Source organism: Pholcus phalangioides, unplaced genomic scaffold (assembly GCF_987345545.1).
Source record: "Pholcus phalangioides strain wild (caught in Gottingen) unplaced genomic scaffold, Ppha-v1.0 ptg000001l_1, whole genome shotgun sequence".
In the NCBI taxonomy this organism is placed as follows: Eukaryota; Metazoa; Arthropoda; class Arachnida; order Araneae; family Pholcidae; genus Pholcus; species Pholcus phalangioides.
The window spans coordinates 7,019,216-7,038,829 of NW_028301594.1; the positions used below are offsets into that span (position 1 = coordinate 7,019,216).

General features: G+C 38.4%; 2 protein-coding genes across 3 annotated transcripts; both read right to left on the reverse strand.

The window, feature by feature from the left end:
- Positions 1-1,443: 1,443 nt before the first annotated feature.
- Positions 1,444-5,973, reverse strand: Neurochondrin (neurochondrin). Its single transcript, XM_089245852.1, has one exon. The coding sequence runs from the start codon at positions 5,971-5,973 to the stop codon at positions 3,892-3,894; it is 2,082 nt and encodes a 693-aa protein (XP_089101978.1). The 3' UTR covers positions 1,444-3,891.
- LOC149089770 (leukocyte receptor cluster member 1 homolog) lies at positions 5,905-12,508 on the reverse strand. 2 transcript variants are annotated; one of them, XM_089245972.1, is made up of 3 exons: positions 12,406-12,508; positions 11,595-12,314; positions 5,905-5,988 (listed from the first exon to the last, which is right to left on the reverse strand). In XM_089245972.1, the coding sequence occupies exon 2, from the start codon at positions 12,269-12,271 to the stop codon at positions 11,639-11,641; it is 633 nt and encodes a 210-aa protein (XP_089102098.1). In that variant the 5' UTR covers positions 12,272-12,314; positions 12,406-12,508; the 3' UTR covers positions 5,905-5,988; positions 11,595-11,638. The 2 variants fall into 2 exon arrangements, with proteins under 2 accessions (XP_089102098.1, XP_089102167.1); XM_089246041.1 differs by having other exon boundaries at positions 5,919-5,988; positions 11,661-12,314.
- Between the last annotated feature and the right edge of the window lie 7,106 nt (positions 12,509-19,614).

Consider the following 19,614-nt stretch of genomic DNA (forward strand, 5'->3'; position numbering starts at 1 on the left):
GTAAAGATTCCCTCAAGAATATTTCATATTTTTGATGTTTGACATAAGCATCAGTCAACCTGCCCCCCGTCATCAAAACTCAGCAAATCTAAACCCCCATTCTCCCCTACAACTACCTTAGCTGATGCAATACTTGAATGGCCCAAATTGGCCAGTGTGTCTAACGTGTTATGTCACAGAGCCGTTGATAGATTGCCCCACGGAGCCGAACCAAACCTGAATATTTCTTTAATACAAATACTACTTAGATTGCTGTTGCACAAATGAAAAATTGCGCAGCTTTTAATGCAATAATAAAATAGAACCTCCCACCGCCAACCCCCCCCCCCCCCAAAGAAAAAAAAAACCCCGGAACCCCATATTTACCCAGATCGATGACCTGAATCGGTAGTTTCCAACTTTTTGCAGCCGTGGCTCCTACGAGCTTCCGAAATTTTGTCTCGCTCCTCTGCAAGCTCTATGTGAAGATCTTGATTAATCTATTTTACATGATAAATTAATTTATCAAGGTATAGTTAAATTCGTAAAATTTGTCAAGAGTATCGTGGTGGCTACATTTATATATATACATGTTCAGAATTGGTTCTTTTTGAGCTATTCTGGGAAGCCGTGGATAAACGTTATAGCCAGAGAGCAAAACTTTGAGAACCACTGCTTTACTGCCCTCCCAATAATTAAGAATACAAAATGAATGCACCCGCTCCCCCTCCTACGTATGAGTTTGAGTCCCATATACACGGAACGACTTTCGACTTGAGCTTCCCCTCAATATTTTCTTCATATCGGTGCCTTTGATACTGTCCAATATGGGCGACGTTCATAACTCAATTTTCAACATGAGTCACTACGATGTACACTAATTCTATTTCATTTTTACGTCACCATATCCAAAGCAAATTAATATCCCATAGAACCCTTTGATATACCAAGTACATTAAGGCGTCTTAAGGCCCCCCCCCCTCCCCATAAAAAAGAATGAACGTGTCATCCAAATTCGTGCAAAAAACAGGTTTGCTGCTGCTGTTATCTCGGAAATCATTGATAAAAAGCGGGATAGGAAGAGCATAGCGATAATACTGACGTCTTACTTTTGCTCAAAAATGACCGATGAGTCAGTTTATTATTTCATGGAGCTCTAAATCAAATGTTTCGAACCTCGAAATGATTCCATATTACTATTTATCATCAATTCTTTTTAAATGTATGGCAACCAAATCAATCTATGGAATTAAATCATTTAATGTTTCCTTCAACTGCTCAACTAGGCACAAACTTAATGATTCTATCAATTTTCAGGTGTGTGCTGAAAAATATATCGTTAAAGAGAATGACTGCTTTATTATGTCTCCTCTAAAGTTTAAAAAAAAACCATATAGACCGTTATTCCGCCGTACTCTTTATATATCTAGTAACGTCGGGCATTGGTACAATAAACGACAACCATGATGTTTCATTATTTAATAATCTCACTTACCATACAAAGTTTGCATCATCATAAACATCCGATATATTAAGAATCGCCTCAACATCACATACACATAAAACTTTCCAAAATTCATAAAGGTGAAAAGTCATTGAGCTAAGTTACAAAAGATATTGAGCATGCCTTGACAAATCGAAAAAAAAAAAAATTTCGGCACCAGCCAGATTTCTTAGGAACCCCAAGAATAATTTTATTCTCAAGAAAAATGGTCCTAAGTAATGTGTTTTTTCGACTTTTCCGAGACTTTATATTCGTTTATTAGGTTAAAAGACAGAAAACCAGAAAATTTTGTGTCACTCATAAGCCCCGTTCACATGTGCAAATATTGCGGTGGCATTGGGAGTTCTAACACCCGCTTGACGAGTTTTTTCCTTCGTATGGAAAGAAATGGAGAGCAGTCATTGGCGAAAATTTCCCATGTGAACAGGCTAGTGACTTAAATAGCAATCATATATATATAGAAAATTTTAGGAGCCAATAAAGATTTCATATTCACCATGGTGACATGACAAATGGGATTTGATAAAGACCCCTTTCCACGCTAGCAGACACACTGAACATGATTTTCGCCCGTTAACCCAAAAATTTGTATTATTGGCAGAGGATGGAGGGTGCAGGTGGACAATTGCCCCCCCATTCACTATACATAACTTTTGTGATCTGCCCTATCAATTTTTTTAGTCATCATGGCTACCTGGTCAAGCCTTGCAGAGATATGCAGCGGTTTTCAAACTTCACTACAGCAGCTTTCCTGAGCTTCCAAAAATCTGCACACACCTACCAGTGATCTATTTCTATCAAGGCTAAAACTTATTATTCAGTGATCTCAAACATTCAAGTTTTTTATGTCTACCACCAACAATTTCCTGCGGTTCTACAGGAAGGGATGTGCTTTACAGCAGGGCTGAATAAACTACAGGAACCAGGTCACCATGATAACTAAGAGATTACTATTGGTATTAGTATGTGTGGGTACTAAATTGGAATCTGGTACATAAAGCACATGTCTTTTCTTAATGAAACCCAATAGCATGAATTGATACAAGCTATATCAGAGTAGAGAATTCCTTCTCATTTCATTAGTTTTGATAAGGGTCAGTGAAGTTGTTGCCACAAAGTTGCATTCCAAAGATAGGTAATATGTAAACAGATCACCATCATTGACTAAGTCCACAGTATTTTAATTTTCAAACTTTATGTTAAAAGATTTTTGTCTCAATTAAAATAGTTCGCTATTTTAACATTAGATGATATAAAGGCTATTTCCAAGGATTATAAAGAGGTGGCAAAATGTGGGAAATTCGGCCATATATGCTGGATAAAAGCCAGGGTGAAAGCTTTTAAAAGAACACAATTATAAACCTTGCATTCCTGTTTTGTATAGTATTATAATCTTTTCCCTGCTGTTCAAACTGATAATCGCAACAACCAAATTTAATTTAAATTCGCCACTTCATATGAGAACTGTCCATAGGCATACACAAAGTTTTCTCAGGTTTAAGTTTTTCCTGAAAAATAACACCATAATCTTGGCTCATGGGGGGTGGGGGTGGTTTAGAAAACCAACCCTTCCTTTGCATACGCCAATGGACCTGTCCAACAAACTTTGAATAAGTTTATGAACTAAAGGACAACTGAGAATGAGAAGCAAAAAGGTCTTTTTTTTACATGTAGCATTTTTCCCGTTATTGTTGTTAATGGAAATGAGCTTGTTAGAAACCATGTTTAAACAGTTTTGCTCAAAATACACAACACTTGCACAAATATTGTACTAATAATTAATACCACAAGTGATAGTACTATTAATATTATTCTTTTCAATATTATAATAGAAATATGAAGAGAATAAATAGTTGAAAACTATATCAATCAAAATTGTAGTTCTAATGATTGATAATAATACGACATTGATAATGTTATATTGTTTAAATTTTTTTTTTCATTTTTGACATTTTTATAAATTTTTGCCTGGTTTTGTCCAGGCAAAAACCCAACCCTGGTATCTATCAATAATAAAGACTGTAACTATGTCCTGGAAAAATCAAAAGAAATATTATTTTTGACCTGTTTTTTTGTCAGAAAAAATTTTTGGTGCCTAAAACATTGTTCTGGTGCCTGGATCTTTTTGCGATTTGTCAAGACCTGCCTTACAGTTCGAAAAGCCCTAATCAAGCAAATTTTCTGGGATCCATAATCCAGAAAAGGCATCTCTCACGACATACAAAAACAGCAAAACAGACATTTGCTATGAAAATTAAATTCAACAACACAAATGAAAAATGCAAAGCAAGATAATACTTTTCACAAAAAAGAGAAAACTTTTTGCTCATGTATTCAACTTATGAAAGAAATCAAACATTAAAAAAATGGATAATTTCCATCAAAAAAAAATATCTTTATCAAAACTACTACACATTCTTTGGCAACAGTAAAGCTTCGAGATCATGCAATCTGTGTTTCCGGCAAATCCCTACACCATTATGTTCATTGACAGCAAGAGCTACATCATTACTCATCTCTACCAAAGGGCATAGAAGTGCTTGATATGACAATTTGATGTTTTCATCTATTTCATTTGGACTGACAGCCTCTAAAGCGTCGATAATTATCTTCACCCATCCAGTTTCAGCTAGAAACCCAGCGATCCATGGCATGAGTGGCAAGAGAGAAGAGAGCATTTCCATTCCAAGAAACCACTGCTCCATGATGTCACTCCACACTTCCCGATAGGGTCTAGCAACAACAAACACAGCAATATCATTCTCTCTCTCTACATGATGTGCATCCCATAAGAACTTGATGCTTGCCGACAGAAAGCGATAGAAGCTCGTTTCACACGATTCCACTTTTTTATGACACTGTTTGGTGATATATAAACCTAAGACTGAGAAATTAGCTCTCAAAATAAGGTGGTCTGTACCAGTTGACAGAACGGGCAAGGCATTTATGAGTAATTTCAACAAAGCAAAAAATTCTTCCTTCTCGGCAACAGCAAGTGGTTCATACATTACAAGATTTAGAAACACACCGCACATTGATATCAAGTGAATTTCAATGTCAAAGCGCCTGCCCTTATCGAATCTGTTCCAATTATGTTCCATGAATTTAAAGAGAACACCCATAATGTTATTGTCCAGGAGGACTTTCCTTGATTCGTTATCGGTGGTGAAGTGACATAGAGGTGGTATGAAAAAGTATACCGGATCCAAGTCATAGTTGACATCCATTGTATGTGTTTGCTTGAACCACTCTGCACATACATGAATTAAAAACGGTAAAATTTTATGAACTTTATCTCGAAAAGCAGCAGTTTCTTCGGCAAGCCAAAAACAAAGAATCCTGATTGAAGCCAGAACTATTTGCTCGTTACTGAACTGATCTGATCTCAAACACGAGAGAAAATTGAGTGATTGCAGTTTTTCTGACAAATTTTGTACAAAATCTAATATTGCTTCCATGGCCATCTTCAACGAGTTCAACAATTGTGACGCATATTCACGGTTGGATTCGTACCAGCTTTCGTTTATCATGGTAGATATTACAGACTCTAGTATCCGATAGCACGCAGTAAGAAGGAAAGCATCACCAGCCAGATCATCTATGGACTTATCTTCTAAAAGCATTCTCACTTCCACGCAGATTATCTGCACGAGTACCACAAAGAACTTCTGCGATCCTTCGTCATCGTCCGAGAGCCACTGCGACCAGAACTTGTCTATGAGCAAGCTTGCCAACTTGATCGCAGTGTCCCTATGTTCTCGGATCAACTTGTTTTGCAAAATGTCTGTCACTGCTTCCCTTATGTGAACGCCACAGGAATCATTAATTTGAAGCTCGTTGTACTTAATCAACATTAGCAATATTTGTTCGCATAATTCAAACTTTTTAATTGTGTTGTCGATCTTGAACTCATTGGACATTTTTGTCAACATCTTATTTATAGCGCCCGAATTCTCCAATGTAAGTTCTATATCCGTTTGCATGATTAAAGGGATTAGAATATGAACAGTCTGAGAAGAACCAAAGAATCCATTGCAATAGTGTTCAGTTAGTGTTTTCAACATTCCTCTTTCAACCATTCTTTTTCTGTGGTATTCATGAACAATCAATCCATTGAGGCAATTCAATGTTTCAACAACCATGGGTTCGTCTTCTGAAGCTGCTGAATTTTTTTCTAAAATACGCTTCAAAGGATCAACGAAGTCCTCCAACTTACTGTTGGCAGCTATCTCTGCATCAGCACAGAAGCAAGATAAAATGGATACCGACACAGTTTTCAGAATGTTTGGAGGGCATCTTTCTGGTGATTCTGATTCTAAAAGCCTGCGCAAAAAGTTAAAACCGATAGTTTCGAATATCTCTCTACGATGCACATCAGTGATTCCAGATGACTTCAATAATTTAATGATGACAAAGAGAGCAGCAAAACGTTCATTGTCAGTGGACGCTTTCAACCAAGCCGACTTGCATATATCTGTCGCTTCCATCATCTAACAAATTCTCATCTACATAAAAGAAAACACAGAAAATGGGAAAACTTCCAGAAACAATATAAAATAAAAGAAACATTTCTTAATGTTATGATATCATACAAAAAATGATCACAATAATGTAATTAGAGATTAAAATAAACAAGCATTTCTTGTATAGCATGCAAATAGTTAACTTATTCATGTGCTCCATACACAGCAAACACAATCGAAACACAAATAATACAACTTTGAATTACTGTATATCAGGGTTGAACAAATTCCAGGTGCCAGGTTGACTAAAAAATTGGAATTGGCACCTAATATTTTTTATGTACCACTAAATTGAATTTGAGTACAGCACAAAATTATTGGAAATTAATGAAGAGCCTGTCTGCTAGCATATTAAGTGGTCCGCAAATCCTGGACAAGCCAAAAAATACTAATTTGGACCGATTTTGTCAGGGAAAAAAAATTACTGGACAACTATAAAATTTTGTTGGCGCCTAACTTTTTTTTTTTCAGATTTGTCAAGCCTTGCCATATATATTTCTTAGGGTGGCCATAAGCTATAGGTAATTTTCCAAACGTTAAAATTTTGCTGCTCCTACTCCCAATCCTGTTCCATTCAAAAAAAAAAACTACCAGTGCAAAATTGTAGCTCAACCGGACAACTGCTAGATGATCCTCAAATGCCTTGAAGTTGGAACATAGTAAGCAATGTTAATTCCCTATATGCATCATGTGATTAATTCTCTCTCTTGGAAACCAATATACTTTTCCCTAACTCGACCATATTTCCCCTTCTTAAAGAAATTTATGAGGATAAATCCAGGCAACCCCAGCAATTGTATAAAAGCATTCTAAATTAAATCCCCCCCCCCCCCAAAGAAAAACTGCCCCAATACAATTCATTTACTATGTTCAACACTTTTGAGGGTTGCCTAGCAGTTGTCCAATTGAGCTAAAATTTTGCACAGATAGTTTTTTTTGTTGATTGATTGAAACAAGGTGGGGAGGGGAGTGTGGGAGCTAAACTTTTAAAAAGTTGAAAAGTAAGGGCCACTCTATTACTCATGTACATAAACCAGGGTTTTTTTTTGGTAAAAAAATTTTCTTCTATATTAGGTGGGGATCGGATTATATCTGTGTTTGGCAAATTGAGAAAAAATCCAGGTGCCAATCAAATATTTTTAGGAGCATAGAGTATTTCTTTTGCCCGAGCTAGTGATCACACATGTAAAATTTTGGGCACCAATACCAATATAATATATCAGTATGGCAATTTTTTTGGTATCGCAACCTGCAGCCTGGGATTTGTTAAGCCGTGGCCTATATATGGGTGCTTTTTGGGAGAAAAAAATTCAACCAGTTTTATATGAATCGCTGAATGTAAAAAAGGGCCATGTCTCATTTTTTCACGTTTAAGGAGAATTTAAAACATATAGACACCTCACCTTCCCATGTGGCTGGGGGGAAAATAATTCTACTTCACAAAGCAGATTCCATGTATGGAATATTGGGTATCCTATGGGTACCCATAGCTTCTACCATCACCCTGGAATATTCCATCGCCCTCCAAGGGGCATCAACACCCCTGTTGGGAATCACTGATCTAGATTATTGCCCCGAAGCCGAATGTTTAGCACTGTTCTGCAACGAGCCCTCAGCTGACTGAAAATGTTCTGCAGTACATGTTTTTTTTTGCACTTTTTTCTTAAAATTCTTCCAAATTGTTCTGCGACATACATCACAGATTTTGGCACATTCTGCTTTGTAGATCATTGTTTCCTGAAGTGGGCAATATTGCTCCCTGGGGGGGCGATGTAATGGTCCAGGGGGGACGGTAGAATCTTTCAGTTTTGTACAGGATCCTATGGGTTAGCTTGAGTTGGGGGGGGGCGATAGAAGTTAAGAATTTAACATAGGATCCTATGGGTTCACTTGAGTTGGGAGCAATGGAACAAAAAGTTTGGGAAACTATGATCTAGATGCATATTGACGAATACTGTTACAGCATTCGTGTTTGGCTGTTTGGAAGGTTCATTGTAAGATTATTCTGGGGAGGGGGGGGACATGGATAAATGCAGATCAAGTCAAAGAATGTTGCAGGTGAAAAATGATTGAGAACTACTGGGTTGGGGGAATCAATATAATTGCAGGGACTTAAAATGACAAAATGATGACGATTTCGGGATATTTCATGATGCGAAGGTTGCAACAGCTTGCCGATACAAAGATGAATTGAGGAAAGAAAATTCAACTGCCTCTGCGAGGAAATGAACCCACATCCTGTCACTTGCTGGGTGAACGTGCTAGACCACTATGCTACAAAGGCAACACAACCTATTTCCTTAGAGCTCCTGTGCGCAGAATGGGAGTGTAGGGTACATGGACAGTCAGACCTAACTCAGGCCAAAGCTCACAATTGCTCACACTGCCCCCAGATGGCGACTTATATGTACATGACATCACTCTCCACATTTATTACGAAGGTTTCAAAAGCTGGCTTATGTGAAAATTCATTCTAGAAAGAAAATTCAACTGTCTCTGCAGAGAACCAGCGGTTGCCTTTGTAGTGTAATGTTCTAGCACACTCACTCAGCAAGCGAGAGGATGTGGGTTCATACAACGCAGATTCAGTTGTTTTTTTTTTCCTGAATTCAGCTTTGCATTAATAGTAGAGAGTAATGTCATCTATGGATATTTCATGATAGTACTGACAAATCAAGTTCAAGAAAAACTGAATTAAAAAAATATTTTAGATTTGTTGACAGCAATTAAGACTTGATTTTATATTTTGAAAAATATCGATACAAAGTATAGCATATATATACTTGGCAATTCACAAATAAATCTAGGCACCAAAACAATTTTTCAGGAGCTAAATTTTTTTTTCCGAGAAAACAAGATCTCCTCAGACTCCAATAAGTTATCACCCATGAAAAATTTTGCATCCTAACTAACTTAGTCACAATGGTGACCTGGCACCTAGGATATGTCAATCACTGAGATACACTTATATAAAGGAACAGCTATAGTATAATCCCTTAGAGCAGCGGTTCTCAACCTTTTTTGACTCCTAAGGGCTCCGCGGAGCACCAGTTGAGAACCACTGCCTTAGAGTTTTTTTTTTTTTTTGGCTGGAAAAACACTCGAAAGCATGACAAGAAGTTGCCAACAGTGAAACAGTCATGCTTTCAGACATCATTCTTGCCAAAGAAAAAACTGCCAACACATCGCCAAAATGGTATAACACTATGACTGTTGAAATTAAAAAATAACAAAACGACATTCTTAGACTAAATAAAGGATTGAGATGCTGGGAAAACAGTATATATGATACAACATATTAATGAACAAATAAAAAATATCTAAAATGCTAATGTACTCAATTCAAATGAGGCACTATACAAAAGCATATCATTACAAGCGACCTCTAAAGGTGACATCACCTTCAGACAATATCTAATAGGGGAAAAAAACAGCAACCCCAGAAGCCAAAGGAATAATAATAAAAGCTGGGGGGGGGGGGAAACAAACAAAGAAAATGGCTGACCATCACAGACTAGGAAGAAAAGCATAATCCAGATATTCTCTTGGTGAAAGACTACGTTACCGCACACCAACTCCGGTCATATATATCGGCATACAGCAATTTCCAACCAGTGGAATTGGTTGGGAAATGAAGGCTCCATCTATAGGTGGTCGCCCTAGGCTCGGTAGTTAAAAAACTTGCTTCTGATGTTCTATGCCTGGATTCGAACCCATGGACCTTGATGGTAACCTTCATAGTGGAAGATGAGCATCTTTACCACTGCACCACTCAGGCACTAGGCGAAAGACTGACGTAATGGCACTGAGTTGCCGTATAAATCTTTCTACCCAGCTGGTGCTAGTCGTTGTTTCCTCTCTTGCTTTCTAGAATGGTCAATTTCAGGCGGCTTTTGAAATAGGTTCCTCTTTGTTTAAGCCTTGAATACTAACTAAAATAAAATCTATGTTAACTGCCTATACGTCTACATTTCAGAAACATAGAGTCAGTATTCAAGAATTAATATTTGAAATAGCCGTTTCATCATTAGTTTTCCAGTGCATCAGTAGCTGAGCATTATTTTCCTGTCGCTTAGGTTGTATTGTTCTTATATATAATTTTTTTATTGTCATATTAGTTTATTCTTTAAAAATAGAATCTGGGTTTAATTGTTTTATATACTGAATATATTTATTTATTCCTTATAAGGTTATAACCTTCCTTATTAAGGACCGTTATTTATTTAAAAGTAAACAGACCTTAGGTCCTTTTGATGTTGTCTAGAAATTGATATTTCTATTATTATACTAGCAATTTTTTCGGCATCTGTAGCTTCAGTTACGACCTTGGCGACTTTTGGCCGATCATGTTTGGCGCCGAAAAAAGTAGCCAATCTCTGGATTATATGACAGCTGTTCCATCCCTGTGATACACTTACATAAATTCAAAAAAACCTGGCCAATTCCTAATATACTGTATACCGTTTTGTCGCCAAATTTTTGTATGTGCTAATATAATTCTTCCATGTCCTAAAACATAGATAGCACCACTGCACCCAATTTTCTTGTCCAGCTTATTGTTGCCATTTCATTTTACTTATCCTTTTTGCTCAAAGCTGGCTTCGCTTTTTCAGTGCCGTTTCTTTTCACACTATTTCCTGCTTTTTTTAAGTGTTATGATTGATTGTGCAGATTTAATGTATCTGCATCGGCCAGAATTTGGAGGGCAGAGAAGTGTTATAGACTTCTGTATGAAGATGGGCCAGGCAGTAACCCTAGCGCAGCGGTTCTCAACCTTTTTTGACTCGCAGAGCCCGTTTTAGTAAAAACATTCTACGGCGGAGCCCCGTTGGTCCATTTCTTAATTATTCATTGAAGTTATTGATTTATTTTCACACTACTTATATAAAAGCATTTATAATTATTTTTTTAATTTTACTGTTTTTTTTCTCGATTGGGCGTGCCCCTGGAGAGTGCACATGGAGCCCCAAGGGTTCCTCGGAGCACCGGTTGAGAACCGCTGCCCTAGTGCATAGTACGTTGACATAGTGTTGTGATGGTCCGAAGTCAATATTTTGGGTCTGGGCCCTCTCATCGATGCAAAGCTGTTTAAGCATCCCAGGCATGCGCCGTACGATATATGGCCTACAGGTGTTTAATGATTTTTATTGATTAAATAACTATTATTATAATATATTAGGGGTCATTCAAGTATTACGTCAGCATCGACGGGGGGATGGGGTTTGAAGGTTGCTTACATCATCAACCACCCCTTTTTGAAAATATGAAATATTCTAAGCTGCTGATGAAATTTTGCAAATTGAAAATTTGCAGGGGGGGGGGGGGGGTCAAAAATGGCAAAAAATCTGCTTACGTAATATTTGAATGGCCCCTTACATACATTTTTTATTTTCACAAAGTTTTAATCGTTTTTTGGTATTGGGGCAGTAACTCTAGTGCCAAAGCGGGTTTAGTGATAAAAAAGTAGCCAAATCATGGTATACCGTATATTGGGAATTTACTAAAAATTGTGTTGTCCTCAGACTCGACAGCATTAATGCGAACATGAAATGACGTAATATTGTGTTTGAAAGAAAATATCTTCACACCGTGACAAGGAGTTTGAAATATTTTCACAAAAAATTCGCGGTTTTCAGTTCTTAGAAGATGACAACCTCTTCATTAACGATTTGGCTCTTTCACGCTCTATTCGCTCCCTCTCCAATCTCTCTGCTCGCAAGTCCTCGATCGATTTCGTTCCCAGATGAGTCCTTTTCGCAGCATTCTTTTTAGTAGCGCCCTCGTTTGGAATGGAATCTTTGTTCTTTATTGCTACATACTTGTTCATTTTATACAACGGATCCAATCGTGATTTAGATGCGTCGTCCTTCGCATTTGATTTTTCATCGACTTTGCCCATTCTTTTTTCATGGGAGTCCAAGTACCATGCTTTCGCTGAGCTTGAGGCGCTCTGGCCAAGATATGTGAGTAACCCGATATTCTTCTCGAATTTTTCCTTCTCGGCTTTACATTCTTCTTCGTGCTCTTTGTTGGCGCCGCTCAAACTTTTCTCCAAGTCGCCTAATACATTGGCGTCTCGTTGGCTTCCATCGACGTCCTTGAACCTTTTATTCCTCAGCAGCTCGATCCTGGCTTCCCTTTCGGCAGCTTGGCTCCTTTTCTTCTCCTTCCGTTCTTTATCGAGTGCTTCGGCTTCGTCTCTGCGGACCCGTTCGATGTTCTTCTTGGTGCGGACATGCCAACTCTTCTTCGGGAGGATATTCATCTTCGCGATCGGTCGTTGTTGTCTCCGACGTGAACGACTTTCTCTGGAAACAAAGTTGTTACAATTACGCCTTAATTACGAAAAATATTACTTGTCGACAAAACCACAATCACAATGAGCACCTCGAAACTCACCTCTATGGACACGACGAATTTAATGCACTATTTCCTAACCCGTGGGGGCGAGTTTTATTTTTGATCAAACTTACGCAATCAACTTGCACGTTCGTTGTAATTCAGTAAACAATCTAGTGATGGGCGATCCGCTCATGAACCGTCTAGAAGAGCGGCTCTTTTCAAAGAGTGAGTGAGCCACGGTTCTTGAAAAAAGAACCGCGGCTCTTACACTTCCATCGCATACAAGAAACTACCAAGAACAAGCAGGCTTTTGAAAACGTTATGAAAAGAACCGTGACGGCAGACGGCTCATATTGCCGACTCCTATTGGCTACAAACGAACCGTGACAAGCCGAGAGCCGCAGAAATGAAAGTGAACCGTTTCCCGTTGAAACGCTTCTTGTAATTGGTCAGAAATGACCCGTGAATCGCTTCTTTTTTCGTTTGTGTTGCCTGCTCCTATTGGCTACAAATGAACCGTGAAGAGCCGTGAGCCGCAGAAATGAAAGTGAACCGTTGCCCGTTAAAACGCCTCCTGTAATTGGTCGAAAATGAGCCGTGAATCGCTTCTTTTTTCGCTTGTGTTGCCTGCTCCTATTGGCTACAAATGAACCGTGGAAATTCAAATGAGCTGTATCTTGTTAAAAGGCCTTCTGTGATTGTTAGAACTGGTTTCTTCCCATGTCCCACACCTTCCCCTCTAAGAAGTAAGAACGCGTTGGCCACTCTTTCTCCCCTTCCCCTTTTGCTTGTTACATATATTTTTATTTTTTTACGTTTTTCTTTTTTTGCTCTTTCACCTCGGACTGGGTGCACCTGTTGGAGAGGGGACGGAATTATTTTCCTTATTATTATTGTTATTTTAATTGTTAACCAGTGCAGTCTTATGAGGCGATCCCCGGAGGATCTCAGATGTAGAGGCCTCGTGAGAATGAGATAATAATATTTGCAAAAGTTTTGCGGAATTTTTAGCCCGATAAACCCGGGCCGCAACTAGGCGGGGGGGGGGGAGTAGGTGGGTCTGGTGCCCGGACGCTGGACTAGTGAGGGAGTCGGATGCACCCTTTTAACTGCTCCTTCTACATTACACGGGGGCGCAGAAATGCGAGCTTGACCCGGCTCAAAAAGTTCTAATTGCGTCCCTGGATTGGGGGGGGGGGTGGGTCCCAGGATTGCTGTCAATACGGCCCTGCTGTTCACCTCGGATTTGTTACCCTTCTTGAGCTGATGGAAATCATTTTACCCAATTTTTCTTCCTTTTGATCGATATTAATTTTTTTTAGCTCTTCCACCTCGGTCTTGTCTCCCCCCCCCCCTCCCCTTACAGCGGACAGAAATCATTTCCCAAATTTTTTGCGTCGTTCTTTAAAATTGCACCCTTGCACCTCGGATTTGGTGCCCCTCCTAAGCGAACAGAAACAATTTTCCCTAATTTTTTTTGCAGTCAATAAACTTTTTTTTGCTCTTTCTTCACGATTTCGGCGCCCCTCCTAGAGTGGACAGAGATCATTTTCTTCTTTTTTGTTTTTTTTAAAATATTCCCTCTTTCACCTTGGATATGGTGCGCCTTTTGGAGGGAACACGAAATCTTTTTCCTTATTATTATTTGCCTATTCACCAGTGCAGTCTTACGCACGGGCCTACCCGGGAACGTCCCCGAGGGGGGGGGGGGTGTTCGTGAGGTCCCTCAGAGGAAGTCTCATGAAAATTAGATGTTACATTTTTTAATAGTAGACGTAGGCAAGAGGTAGGCCTAAATTTTTAGCCAGATGGAGAAGGGCCGCAACAAAGGGGAGGGGGAGTAGGCGGGTGCGGTACCCGGGTGCTAGATTAGTGGGGAAGCCGAATCCACCTTTTAACTGCTCCTTCCACATTACACGGAGGCACAGAAATGTAAGCTTGTCCCGGCTCAAAAGGTATCTAGTTACTGCTCTGCATTGGGGTGGGAGTACCAAGATGCTCTCAAAACGGCCCTGCTCTTCACCTCGGATTTATTGCCCCTCTTAGAGAGCTGACAGAAATCGTTTTCCCTAATTTTTCTCTTGATCAATATAAATATTTTTCGCTCTCTCACCTCTGATTTGGCGTCCTCTTAGAGCGGCGCCTCCTGTGGTCGTACGGTTGTGCAACCCAGCGGCCCTTGCATAATTTTTAATTGAAATTTTAATCGTGATTTTTTAATTGAAATTTTAATCGTGATTTTTTAATTGAAATTTTAATCGTGATTTTTTTTATTGAAATTTCACATGCATATATATATATAATTTATATTATAATTTCATACTCATAATTTTTTTAGTCACAATTCCACATATAATTTTCATTGAAATTTCTGTCGTCTTCAAGTTTCATGCTTAATTATACTTATATTTCACTCACAATTTTTAAAATTACAGTTTAACACAATATCCCATTTCACCCCTACAATATCTCACATATTTGTTTTTTTCTATTGAAATTTCCCTCATAACTTGAATTTTACTCCATTTTACAAGTCGTCAAATCATTCAGAATTTGTTTTTACAGTGGATCCCGCTTATAACGTTTTTCAAAAAATTGTCATGAGAAAACGTTGTAAGTGAAGAAACGCTTTAAACAGGAAAAATCTTCACGGGAATTACTTAATGTTGATACCACGAAAATAAGTCGTACGAAGCGGTAGAAAATTGTAAGTTGGAATGTTATAAGCGGGATCGACTGCATTTTTTTATTCAGGAATTTTTCCGCAATAAAATGCCAACAAAAATAAGAATTTTATTCTTATTTTTGTTGGCATTTTTGACCAGTTTCTCCATGAGTGGGTGATATCCCCTTCCCATGAAATGACGGGGGGTGGGGTGGGGGGTTATGAAACGTATTAGTGGGGCGTTCATAGCTACGAATACAATATAGCAATATTTCTGAACCTCTGGTCCGCGACGATGGCATAAGTGGTCAGCATGGACACTCGATAAAATTATTCACCCTTTGAAATAGACGTTAATAATTACAATACGGCTTCAAATAAAATTATACCTTTGTACCGAGGTTCCTCACATCATCGAGGGGGAATGCAACAAAATTGCAATCATGAACACGAGATATCACTACATTTAGTCGAAAGTCGCAATTCATTGCTTCAAGTGTAATTTGCTAATTACTGCTAAAATTGCTGAATGGTGTGGAAATAAAGGGCTACTGCAAATCACAGTAAACAAAAATGTATTTCACGAAAAAAATATTCAAATATGACCTGATGATCATATTTCATTGAGAAAAATAAAATTCGGTATAAACTGGCATCTTAAATAATAATCTGTATAAAACGGGACATCATCAATTGTTTTATGTCGGCATTACACTATAAACGTTTTGTAAAAGTGCTTGTATAAAACTCGAAAAATACAACGAATAAGCTGATCGATTACATTCGAGCAAATGCAATCGATCAGTTTATTGGTCGCATTTTTCAAGTTTTATACAAGCACTTTGACAAAACTTTTATAGTGTAATACTGGCCTTTTATGTATAAACCTGACAAATATGCCAGATAAATATTTACAAGTTTTTTCCATAATTATCGTAATGTAGTGTAATATAATGAAAACACTGTGTGTGTGTAATACGGGACACAATTGGTCCGTAAATTTGTTTCGGACATTTTACTGGTCCTTGTTTTCAGGAAGGTTGAAAAAAACTGCGATGGAGAATATTTTCTGTGGGGTCGTTCCAAACGTTTCAGACCTAACCAGAATGAAATTTTGCCTCCTGGTACTGGCCCTTACGGGTCAACTGTGGGCTTACAAATTGTAGCCTCGTGGAGACTACGTGTGAGGAGAAAGGCAAGTGAGTATTTGCGTGTGTGTGTGTGTATTATGTGAGTGCGGTTGTGTAAAAGAGAAAGATTTTGTCAAATCCGGGTAACTGTCTGGTACTGTCACTTTTTAACACAATTTTGCAGATAAAACGCTCCCCAACCTTCTATTAAAAATGTTTACACTTGGAAGAGAATAGAGAAAAAAAGGTGTCGAAAAGACAATTGGAGAAAGTTTCCATCATGTACTCACTAATGCGAGCTTCGACAAGTTTTTTTTTCTGGTCATTTTCAGGAAATAGAAGAAAAAGTGGGAGGTGGGTGAATATATAGGAGGAAAATTTGGTTAGTTATTGTTAGTGGGGGAAGATGATGTCAAGGGAGGGGGTGAAAATTTTGCCAGTGACAAATCAAACGTAACAAAAAATTATGCGCTTTTGCTTCAAAAATATTTAATGAAGTAGCAATTTATGATATCATGGTTCAATGATGTCGGCCTTTTGGGGCAATATTGTTGTTGACACAATAAAAAATTTTATATACATGTTGAGCAAAGTTCAACAAATTCCTGGGTAAAATAATTTCAAACTTGATTAAGCATATATTTACAATAGGAGAGAACTCTTTCTCATTCTGCAGGGCCCTCTGACGCGGAAGAGTGCTTGAATTGTTGGTCTCGGTGGGAGAGCCATCCACGGATGACAACATTACAACTTAAGCCTTTTTACTTAAGCCTTTTTTGGTGCATCGAGGGAAAGCCATCGATACTATTGTTGTACTGTAAACTAAATAATGTTGTATTGTAAACTAATAATAATAAATTTGTCTCTGCGATCCGATCATCCGCTCCCTTTGTTGAGGAAGAATTCATGGGCGATGATCCGCTGACAACGAGCGAAGTGCTATTCTCCTGTTGTCAGCAAGTGCGTTACTTTTTTGTTATTATTATTTCTTTTAAATGGATTTTTTTTTTCAAAAATTTCGTACCTTCAGTTGGGGCTTTTTATATGTAGACAGCTGTTTTTGTTGGCTACCCTCTTTTTGTTAGAGCAGCGTTTCTCAACCGGTGCTCCGCGGTGACTCAAAGAAAATAAAATAAATCAGTAAATTAGATTGATACATGAAAAAAAGAGGCATAAAGGGTTCCGCCATAAAAAATTATATATAAATCTGGCTCCTCAAGTCATACAGGGCTCCGCAATAAAAATTATATACTGAGAAGGGCTCCGCAAGTCAAAAAAGGCTGAGAACTCCTGTGTTAGAGGGTTGACGATTAAAAGAATTGTTTTTGTTTGATTAAAAATGTATTTCTTGATTGAACACATTTATTTGCAATTTTGTGTTCAGTGGAACTGAATTAGAGTTCGTTCCAAGGGAGGTCCAAAATTTGTTTGGGCCTTCGAAATTTCCAAATCTCATCATGTCGTAGTCCCCAACGTCTCTTATATGTTGGTGTTGTGAGTTGCCCATTCTGTCAAATTGATTGAGGTTTAATTCTTGTACGGATGACCAAATATGGGAGAGTTGAAGGTCCGTTCATATGTTGATGTAACGAAGGAACCAGTGCTTTTATTAGCTGTCGAAGGATTTTATTTTGTCTCACTTGCAGGGTTTTTATATTTAGTTTGCGTTCGTGGGCGAACACCGATGAGACGTAAAGCATTGTGGGTCGAAAAAATGGATTTGTATAGAATTATTTTTTCTAATAGTGAATTTCGCTCTGTGAGGAGTTTCAGGATCAGTGAGGAAAGTTTTCTCTCTGAGACGAGGGCGGTAAAAGAAAAAACGTGGGGAGACTATGCTGAAGCAATTGACAATCATACCAACTTACCACGGAAGGAAATGTAATGTGCGTCACTTATTTTTGATTTTTCAGGTGACTAAAAGAAAAACGAATCATTTGCTTAAGGTAGTGGTTCTCAAAGTGGGCGCCGCGGAAAGCTGGTGTGCTATTGATGTGTACTTGTTAAGTGCTTCGAAGCGATTCTCAGACTGCTTTGAGAAGTCGCGGATAGACACTGAGTCGGAGTCGAAGGCGAAAAAAAGCTTTAGAGAACCACTGGCTTAAGGGTTTTATATAGACGTTGCTTGGATCGCAAAAAGAAATTCTTCAGAAGTTTTCTTTACTGTTTAATTCCACCTCCCCCCACAAGAATTTCATTGGTGACTCCCTTTTAGTCCCCCCTTCCCGGTCTTCTTTGCCTCCTGCTAAAATCTACTTCGAAATGAACAGTGACTCAATTGGCACTGCTGCCTACTAGTTTCTTAATATTTTGATTATTTCTAAGTATGCGTGTACTGAGTACACTGTATTGATTGTTGTTGATGTAGAATTCTAATATATTCCATCCGTGCTAAATAGGAACGTTTAAAGTTAAAATATTACAGTATGTATGTGTTACGGTGAATGTGATAAATTCGGAATACATGTTTGAACGAAATTTATCAAACTCATCAAAATGGTCGGCGATTATGCATAATCAACGCATAGATGAAATTTACCCTAACAGACACTGCATATTGGTTTAATGTATTTTTTTACTTAGAGACAGATGAGCTTAAATTTCTGATCAAGACGTTTATATTTTGGGAGTTCTCTCGAGACAAGTTAATCGACGAAAACCCTTGGGGAACCGACCAGCAGACTCCAACTCGAAGCCTTTTAAAAATCAAAAACTGGCTTCAAAGGGGGAAAGAGCATAGGAATGGTCCCGGGTACGGAGCCATTGTAAATATTTGCTTTTGTGTCCTACCTTCAGTAGTTCTTTATCCTATCGAGGTTTTAACATGGGGTGCTTGTGTGGATGCCGACTGAGGGACGCTAGTCTAGACTAGCGTTGAAGTTCCCTAGTTGAAGAATGAAAGGTTCCCAGGGATTTGTTAACTATTGTGATGAGATACTTGACACAGTATATTTAACTACTTATGTGGGGACGAAGAAAATGACATGAAAGCTCTCCGGCTTATTGTGGGAATATGACGACGCAAAGAAGATGCATATTCATATGGCGAATGAGTGCACAAAAACACGGGTGGCAGGCACAGAAGAGCGGTTTTTTTTTCTTTTTTGACACCTTTCCGTTTCCATGCGTTTAGTTTTGTGTCCGAGAAATACCACAATCACATATCCCGCGGTAAAGATGTAGTGAACAAACAACATCGTTCGTGTATTTCGGACAATTAAAACTGTTGTTAAGCACTGAATGGTTCTGTTGTGAGTAAAGTTGTCGTGGTGAACTGCAAAAAACTTAACAAAAAACATAAAGGCCTGCAAACAAAAAGCTACTCTTTCTTTCTACACTCTATAAGCTACACAAAAGAACTAGTTAAGCACTTTTTGTGCGCATGTTATGATATAAAGCAGCGTTTCTCTTTCCTTTTTTTTTGCCCGTCGCCCCCTTCGAATATTTTTTTTCTCGTGGCGCCCCTGAGTC